The 9,691-nt window shown below is 38.9% G+C and overlaps 1 protein-coding gene across 2 annotated transcripts in view; it reads left to right on the top strand.

Annotated features, from left to right (window-relative positions):
* Positions 1-8,182, top strand: part of CFAP54 (cilia and flagella associated protein 54) — a 292,859-nt gene extending 284,677 nt beyond the window's left edge. For both annotated transcript variants that reach the window (XM_040491156.1, XM_040491155.1), the window contains one exon: positions 7,857-8,182. In XM_040491156.1, the coding sequence (XP_040347090.1) occupies positions 7,857-7,976 (120 nt within the window). In that variant the 3' untranslated portion in view covers positions 7,977-8,182. The remainder of the gene's footprint in view (positions 1-7,856) is intronic.
* Positions 8,183-9,691: the final 1,509 nt, after the last annotated feature.

Here is a 9,691-nt window from a genome sequence, read left to right as displayed (position 1 = left end):
TTTTTTTTTTTTTTTTTTTTTTGCCATATTGCCAGTTGCTTGATGGTTCTATATAGTTAACCATTGAATTAAATATTTGCGCCTCTCATGGCCCCTCCACTGAGACCCCCAGATCTCCCTTCAGGACTGAAGAGCTTATTTTCCCAGCTCTGGGAAATGTACCCACAGTCCTGAGTTCTCAACCCTCTTCAGGAATGCCCATGGGGGGAAAAGAGATGGCCTCCTTTTGTGGGGGCGGGGGGGGGGAGTCTGGTTGATATGCAGTACAAAGACCTGACCCCCCCTACCACAATTCAGAGCATCTCTGAAGGGTCATCCCAGCTTCAAAGCTCCCTCCGCGTGGGGTTGGCTGAGCCCTTTGTTGTGACTGCTCTTCTCTCTGTCTCTGCTAATCCTGCTTTCTTTCCTTTCCTATGGGTGTTGATCCCAAGAGCATTCCCTAATAAGCTTCCTGAAAGCTGAGTTCCATCTCAGAATCTGTTTCCAGGAACCCAAACCTCAGCAATGAGTTTAAAAAAAAATGAAATCTCTGACTGGTGATGAATACATGAGTGCTCAATTAACTCTTATTTATTGGAATTAGAAGAATTCCAAAGGAGATAGGAAGCATACTTTCTGGCTTAAAGTTTATTTCCTAATGAAGAAGTAAAGACAAAACATCACCCACATGTCACCCAATCATGATTAAAACTACATTCTACAATGTGACCCCTTAGTTAACCACATTTTCTCTTGACCTCCATTTGACAGTTAATTTACAAATGAAATAAACTCTGTAAAACAAAGACTCCAGCCTACCTGCAAGCCTCAATAAATGCTGGCTTCCTTTCTTAGGAAAAGCTTTTTTTTTTTTTCAGAATAGGAAAACAAAGACTTGGTAAAGCTTTAAAACTATTTCTCAAAATAAAGGCAGTGATGTAAAATGATATAATCACATATAAGTACTAGCTTAGAATTTATATTCTTGCATCTCCAGAGAGAGTGAGAAATAAGCATTCAATTTTATAACACACTGAATACAGGCATTTCTGTTAAATCCTCCATCCAAGACACTTCTCCTTTAACCCTTTCCCCAAAGCCCTGATTATAAGCACTGAACCATTGGCCATGAACTTGCATCTAGCCTTTATGCCCCATGCACTTCATTGTTGGTTGCATAATTCATCCTTCCTGTTCTGATTAGAGCTTTTGATATTTTAAAGGGGATTTGCCCTGTTTGAGACCCTTTATTAGTTCTTTATATGGCGAAAAATACTTTCCTGGAGAGAGAGGGGGAGAGCAGCTGTTCTTTCTGCACAATAGGGTGTCGTATTTCAAAGACTCTTTTCTCTGGGCCTTAGTCTCTTGAGCAGTTAGAATAAGCCGGGTATGTACAGCCTAAGCTCCAACTTTTTTCTTAAAGATCTCTTTTGGCCTTATAGAATTGTTTCTTGAATAGTTCCCTATAAAAAGCAAAGCACACACCCATAATGGAGATACCACTGCCAGCTCAATCGCTTTTCACTAAGTAGTGCCTCAGCTTGGCCTGGGAAGGGGTATGGAGGGCACTATCTGCCAAGGAGGAGGGGGGTGTAGGAGAATGTCCCAAAGACCCCAGAGACTCTCACTAGCTGAACACTGCCCTAACTTACCTAATACCAAACATGACTATTAGGGTGTTTTTCCTGACACCAACTACTTCTGTGATTCTGACACCAACTGGGGGTCTAACCATTCGAGTCAGTTCCAACACTACTACCAGAGTTAGGGTAGACTTCACAGATTAAAGGTTTAATCCAAGACTGACCCCACTTTAGATGCTGGCTACCTCCCTCAGATTCGATAATTCACTAGAATGAATCACAGAACTCAGGAAAGTGCTTCACTTACAATTACCACTTTATTATAAAGAATACAACTGAGGAATAGTCCCATATAAGACATGCATAGGGCAAGATCTTGTGTGTGTGTGGCGGGGGACAGGGGCAGAGCTGCTATGCCCTCTCTGAGTGTCCCACACTCCCAGCACGTCAACGCGTTCACCAACCAAGAAGTTCCTTGAAATCTGTCCTTACAAGGTTTCTATGAAGGTTTCATTACATGAGCTCGACTGATTAAATGGTTGGCTGTTGTGATCAAATTCAGTCTCCAGCCCCCCTCCTTTCCGCAGAGGTCAGGGCTAGGGCTGAAAGTTCCATCCTTCAATCACATGGTTGGTTTTCCTTGTGACCAGCCCCTGAAGCTATCGGTCCCCTGCCCCACAGTCATCTTATTAGCATACAAAGGAAAATTCCCAAAGATTTTAAGAGCTTTATGCCAGGAACCTAGGACAAAGAACAATTACTTATTTCTTATTATACCATAGCTATAAACTATGAACATAACCTAAAATTGAATTTCAAACATACACCCAATGGACGTAGTCCCCCTCAATATGTCTTCCTTCATCGAGGCATTTTTCATGTATTCCAAAACATTTTTGGCATCTTTTTGGGTATGAGAGACAGGGTCCTTTAGTGTTGCCGAACAGTTTTTGAACTGACTGAAACATTTGGTTTCCTGTACGCGTAGGACAACGTGTCTGAGCAAACACTGTCCTTTACTAAAAGGTGAACTCTGTTCAAGAGCTCAAGGAAATGCCATGCACAGCTGAGGCTCAGTGGTGGGACAGTGACAGTGACGATAGCTGCGGTGATGATGATGGTTTGTGAAGAATCAATCCTATTCATAGACAGTGTGACATTTGAAACAATTCTCTGTACAAATGCTTTCTCTCCCATATCCCATCTTTAATTTCTAATTTTCTTGTTCTCAGCAAGGTGTCTTTATAATAATGTTATTTCTTTAAAATTTAATTTTAGAAGATTTCTACCATCTTACCAAAATGACTCTTGATCTCATATTATGTTAAGAAACCTTTATTCCTGTATTTAAAGTTTTATTATCCCCAAATTGGAGTGATAAAAAAGATAATCTTGTTCTCAGCAAAGTGTGAAATGTCCTGTGGTCTCGCAGAGTTGCATACAACTCTCCTTCTCACCTTCTTAAGAGTTGGGTGCTATTTCTGTTAGATCGCAGAGGATAACGTCTACTATTGTTAGTCATTCATGATACCGAGTCTTAAGGAAGCCAGTATCATATTATCCTTTCTGCCTTGGAATGTATATTATTCCCCAGTCTGAAAAAAAAATATCCAATAAATTATTAACTTCAAAGACTCAGGTGACATATTGAGATAGACCTATAACGTGGTACAGAAACCTATATGTGAGAATGCTGGATGAAATCAGCATTTGTTTTCCTACCCTGAAGCTTTTAAACCTTTTTTTTTTCATGGCTGTGGCTCTCTGTGTTTTAAAATTCTTGAAATGAGGTGAAGTTAAATCCATCCATATCACAAAGCCCAGTTTTTGATAACCTTCTTACCTCTTACAAGATCAGGCAAATGTAACTGAGTAGTGGGAATTTCGCTTTCTCCCATTTTTCTTGGTCATTAACGCTTAGAACCAACAAAAAGGCAACTGACACTGTGCTGAGAGAATCAAGAAGAATTCTCAATGTAGGTGCTCAATAAAAACTCATTGGATTGAGGAGAATCATAGATACTTTGAAGATGGTATGATTTTTCTTTCAATCAAGGAAAATTGTTGGAACAAAAGAACAGAAGTAATAAAATCCTTCATTATGATAGAATCTAGTTTTCACGCAGACACTTCTATAAAATATAGCCTTGGCAAATAACCTTTAACTCTCCAATGACTTTCACAAGCTCCCCCTCAAGACAAGCTCAAGTCCTGGCAATGAACCCCTTCAGTGTTTCTCAACCTGATTAATTTTTTTCCCTTCTTCATATTATTTCAGACTTCTATCCTTTCTAGGAAGCCAGAATCATCACCATTTCTTTAATACTGCTCCTTGCAAGCATAACCTACTTGAACTAATTTTCAGTCTGCTTACCTGCCAAGCCGTTCCCTTCCTTTCTCTCCACAAAGCCTTTCTTGATCCAGGAAAAGGAACCAGGATTCCTCGGTATCTTATCCAGGACAATCCAGACTCAAAGCTACTTGCAAAAGACATAAAAGACTCTCCCATGATTCTATGATTGCTAATCCTGTCTCTATTGAATGGCAAAAAAAGAAATTCAGTGATTTCACCTAAACTTAACTTTACTTGAGAAATTCCCTATGGAAGCCCTAGAAGCTTCCATAAAATTTCTAAAAGTCAGAGCTGGAGAAGGGTCCAGCGTGCCACAGAGCCTACGGGAGGAGCAGGAGACCGAAGTCAGGTGGGATTGGGAGCAGAGGCTGCAGGGAGCAGGGACATTCCATGGTTGGCACACAAGCCATGCCAGGAGGGACCTCAGAGGCCAGCATTGGCAGCAGGGGACAGGCAGTGCATCAGAGTGGTTAGGAACATGTTCTGAGGAACCAGTGTGTCTGAGTAGAGATCCTGGCTCTGACACTAGCTGAGGGAGCTTGGGCAAGTTGCCTAAAGTCTCTGAGCCTCATGGGTGTGTTCACGTTGTAACCATTATGTGGGCTCACTTTAAATGTCCAGGTATCAAGATGGAGTAGATACAGGTCAAGAAACATGACTAAAGAAACACTTTATCTTTTTTTTATAAATTTTTTTTTCAACGTTTATTTATTTTTGGGACACAGAGAGACAGAGCATGAACGGGGGAGGGGCAGAGAGAGAGGGAGACACAGAATCGGAAACAGGCTCCAGGCTCCGAGCCATCAGCCCAGAGCCTGACGCGGGGCTCGAACTCACGGACCGCGAGATCGTGACCTGGCTGAAGTCGGACGCTTAACCGACTGCGCCACCCAGGCGCCCCGAAACACTTTATCTTTTAACTCTATCATTTTATTTGAAATCCCATAAATTCTAATTTGCAAAATCTTGAACTCTCTGGGGAAAAGATGTAACTCTGACTTCCTAAAGCACGTTCAGATTCTCTTAGTGTTTATAGCGTTGATATATTTTGACTGTGAGATAAATTTAGCATTTTCACTAAACTTTAAACTTTTAAAGTTTTCCTAAAACTTTAAAACATTCACAATAATAACCAAATTATAAAATGCCTCGGAATAAACTTAACAAAAATAGTAGAGGACGTAAGTAAAGAAAAGGTTGAATTTTAGTAGTAGACAGTTTTACAATGTCATTCATTAAATAACCCTTCCCCCTTTCCCTGAATTGAAAAGTCAATTAATCCTGTGTTTATGACATCCTATCATCATTTCTAATTAACACTGCATGGGGATTCTCAGCCAGTGAAGTAAAGAAGAAAACAGAAAGGAATAAAGTGTGAGAAAGGAAGGAAGAAAGTTCTTATTCTTTATAGACAATGGAAAATCCAAAATTGTCTCCTAGGATGAATAAGCGAATTTAGTGAAGTAGGTATAAACATATGAATGTACATATAACTTTTATTTCTATATAGCAGAAAAAAGTTATAAGTGAAAAAATTTTAAAGCTATCGTTTGCAGTAGTATCAGAAAATTTACACAGACATACAAAGGATGTGGAATAGCCAAAACCATTAAAAAAAAGAACAAAGCTAATGAAGCTATACTTTTAGTTGTCGAGTCTTATGAAAGAGCTGTAATAATAGTGCGAGATTAAGTATAGATATAGACCGATAGAACAAAATATAGACCAGAAAGAGACGCACACATGTGTGGTCCCATGGTTTATGTCAAAAGTGACTTTGCGGTGCAGGGAGGAAAGAACAGTCTTTTCAACAAGTAGATCTAGGTCAATTTGGTATCTATGTTAATCGCTATAACCTATTTGGAAAGAAATCTGGCAAGAAATGCTAAAATGTGGGACACCTGCATGGCTCACTTGGTTGAGCATCCAACTCTTAATTTTGGCTCAGGTCATGATCCCAGGTTCATGAGATCGAACCCTGCCTTGGGCTCTGTGCTGAGCATGGAGACTGCTTAAGATTCTCTCTCTCTCCCTCTCTGCTCCTCTCCCCTGCTTGCACTCGCTCCCTCTCTAAAAAATAAACATAAAAAAATAAAGGAAGTGTTAAAAATGTAAAGGGTAAACACCCGTTGATGAAACCAAACCATCTTAGGGAATCAGGAGTACAAAAATAAAAGCATGTGTACCCAATGATGTATATGAATAGACAAGCATGTACAAAAACTAGAAACAACGTTTATGGTAAGTGATTGAATAAATTAGGATGCGGCCATCCCATGCATTGTTATGTAGCCATTAAAAAGAATGTGTTCGACCATGTTAGTAATGTGTAGCCTTTATTGTGTGTTCATTGTGTGCTAGGCACTGTTCTAAGTATTTATGTGTATAAATTCATCCCATCCTGTAATAGCAATATGTTGTAATAACAATTGTAATTACGATATTATTTCTGTTTCATGGATGAGGAAGTTAAAATTCAAACAGAGCAAATATTTTACTCAAGCTCACATAGCTGGTGTGTGCTTGAGGTCTGAGTTTGAATCAAAACAGTCTTACTCCAGAATGCACAGTCTTAAACTCAACATAGTTATTCTGCCTCCCTGAATTGATTAAAGAGGGATTCTTCTTACATATTGGTAACTAAAAAAAGCAAATCATGGAAATCTAGTTATCCCATTTCAAAAAACAAAGGAAAGAGAAAAGGGAAAAGAAAAAATCCACATGAATATACATTTGTTAGAGGATTTTAAAAGTTTTGGAAAGATACTCCTGAAACTAGTTATACTTATTACTTCAGGATTGAGTGAGAAAGGAGGACATTATTAATTTTTTCACCTCTTTATTATTTTAAGTTATAGACAAGTACTGGAATACTTTTGTCATATTTTAATCCAACAAAGTGAAGAAAAAAAAATAAAAGGCAGCCTCCACTTCTAGATTCACTGAGTTTTCTTAAGAATAAAAGTTTCATTTGGTACGCCTGGGTGGCTCAGTTGGCTAAGTGTCCGACTTCAGCTCAGGTCATGATTTCGCAGTTTGTGAGTTCGAGCCCCACATGGGGCTCAGAGCCTGGAGCCTCCTTCGAATTCTGTGTCTCCCTCTCTCCCTGCCCCTCCCCTGCTCATGCTCTGTCTCTCTCTGTCTGTCTCAAAAATAAATAAAACATTAAAAAAATTTTTTTAAATAAAAAAAGAATAAAAGTTTCGTTTAACAATTGGACAAGAAATTAATAAAACTTTTCTTCTAATTTCTTACCATAATTTAGGCCCACAAGGATCTAATCTGTTATGGTCATTCTGCATGACATTTGCTCATTCATCTTCCAAATTATCTACATCTGCATAAAGTAGATTCCCAGGAAACATTGTTTCCACTCCTTCCTGTTTATTCTCTCCTTCGGGCCTCTCTCTCAATGAAATAATCAGTGCTGTGATCGTAAAAGCAGTCTTATTTTCCGTCTTTTGTTCTGTTCAGGTGACTTTGGCTGCACTAGTTCTCTGCATGGTCTCCCCGTGTGTCTTTCAGAAAGAGTGAGCTCCAAACAGAATTTGCTTCACTGTGGCAGGATTTAAGCTCAAAGCGAGACAGGGAGATTTTCAACTGGAAAACCTGTTAATGGAAGAATGCATTTCGTTAGGAACAGGGCCAAAGTCCTACCTGTAGAATCATACGCAGTGATTATAGAAATGCAAATAGTCCATATTTCTAGAAATACCTGCTTTTTTATAGGCTAATCTATGAATCTTAATAGGATATAAAAATGATATGTGTGACATTTCAGCAGTGCAGAGACGTGAAACTTTGCATTTTACCTTAGGCAAGAGTTAAATATCTTTCACATAAAATCATTATATGGAATTGGTATTTGTGTGTTTGAGAACTTTACTTCAGCCAACAGTTTGAAACCATGCATTTCATGAACACTTTTTGCTTCTTCTCAGGTCCCATTTGCTATCTCGCTGCCATCTATATTCAATCTTGAGAGACTTTTTGATCTTGCTAACGGTTGTATTGTATCAGGAGGAAGCCTCTTCAACTGGATGGTGTCGATTATTCCCTAAACATTCTTCACATGTTAACCTTATAAAGGATTTAAGTGATACCGTTTTTCTTGGTTTAAATACATTTTTGGAACTGTCTTCTCACAACAAGCAAAATAAAATTGTTTCCTCAAAAATTTCCTCAAAAATTATAGTTTGAGTAATGTCTTAAATTGTATCTGAATTAAATAACAATGCTGTTGCTTATTAAAACAATCTTACAGAACTGTTCATAGAAAATATGTTTGTGCAAGGTGCAAATATTCCCATGGTCATACAGTTCACGTACAGGTTGTGTTTAGATGTGTCCGTAGAACAAGATTGGATTAAAACAGTGGTTCTCAACTGGGGGCAATTTTGCCCCCAGGGGACATGTGACAAGGTGTGAGGACATTTTTGATTGCTGTAACTGGGAGGAGGGTGCTACCCGCCTCCAGTGGGTAGAAGCTAGGGATGCTGCTACCTATCCTAAGAGGCCCAGGAGGGCCCCCCCACGACCAGGGATCATCTGGCCCAGAATGTCAATAGTGCCAAGAGTGAGAAACTCTGGATTAAACCTCAACATGTGGTCGGTTCAACTTTGGAAGTTTGTCTATGTGGTTTGGAAAGAAATCTGTAGCAAATTAAGACCTTTCATATTTTATACTGCTGGGAGCCACATTATATAAAATTTTAGAGCATGGACTATGGAATTATATAGAACTGAGTTTGAACAGTAACTTCACCACTTACCAGTTCTGCTCCTTTAGGAAAGTAACAAATTCTTTAAGCCTTTGTTTGTTTCCTCATTTGTAGCATGGGGCTATTAATAGGATTGCTATGTGAATTAAATTAAGTGAGATGGTGTAATAAAGGACTCAGCGCAATACCTGAGGTGGTACTAATCACCGTGCTGGGAGTTATCATGTCCCTGCCAAGGTGGAGGGGGATCAAGGTGATGGGAGGGTCATCCATTTTCTTTAACATTGAAGAAGGCTACACCTAAATGCTTCCTACATGCCAGCCTGTTCATGCCATGAACAGCAACAGTAAATGAAAAAAAAAAGTAGGTATAACCTAAATGTATTTTTCTAAAGTTAAATGTGGTTAATTGCCCTTTATCCTGAGATTATGAATTTTCTGCTTCCTATTGGTGTTAAATTGGCTTTTCTTTTATGAAGTAGTGGTAATAGTAGCTGGTAACTATTTACATTTTTCAATGTTCTTACTTTATAATAAAAGAAAAAAGTAGCAACTGTATTCTGGCCCCTGGTTTTTAAAAAATTCACACAGCCATGCAGTTCCAAAGTCCAGGAACAGCCAAGGTAGAATTGTCCTAGAATAGTACATGGAGAAAATGAACCTTAAGCAAGACTTTTAACAATAAGAATTTTCACGGTCAGAAATTTGCTGGTAGGGAGGATGCTGTAGGAGAACAGACGCATAACAATGATAATGAATATGGTTTGTATGTCAAGGACTTTCTTGCTACCTATCTGGACTGGACAGTCATAATGGAAAATGAGCTAAACTCTAAGAGTGGAACTAGATTGAAGGCTTCAGGCTTGATTCGGTGTATCATAGGGTACTATGACTGGTGATTAAGGAGAGTGACAAATTCCTAGCACTAGTGGAATTTCAGTCTATGTTGAGTGAGTGAAAAAGAATGAATGAATGAATGAATGAATGAAATGATGGTCTGGCTTTCAGAAAAGATATGTATTCAGTATATAATGGAAAGGGAAGAAACAGAGACA

Source organism: Herpailurus yagouaroundi, unplaced genomic scaffold, assembly GCF_014898765.1.
Source record: "Herpailurus yagouaroundi ecotype Mexico unplaced genomic scaffold, PumYag 182, whole genome shotgun sequence".
NCBI lineage: Eukaryota > Metazoa > Chordata > Mammalia > Carnivora > Felidae > Herpailurus > Herpailurus yagouaroundi.
This window is presented reverse-complemented; position numbering and strand designations above follow the sequence as displayed.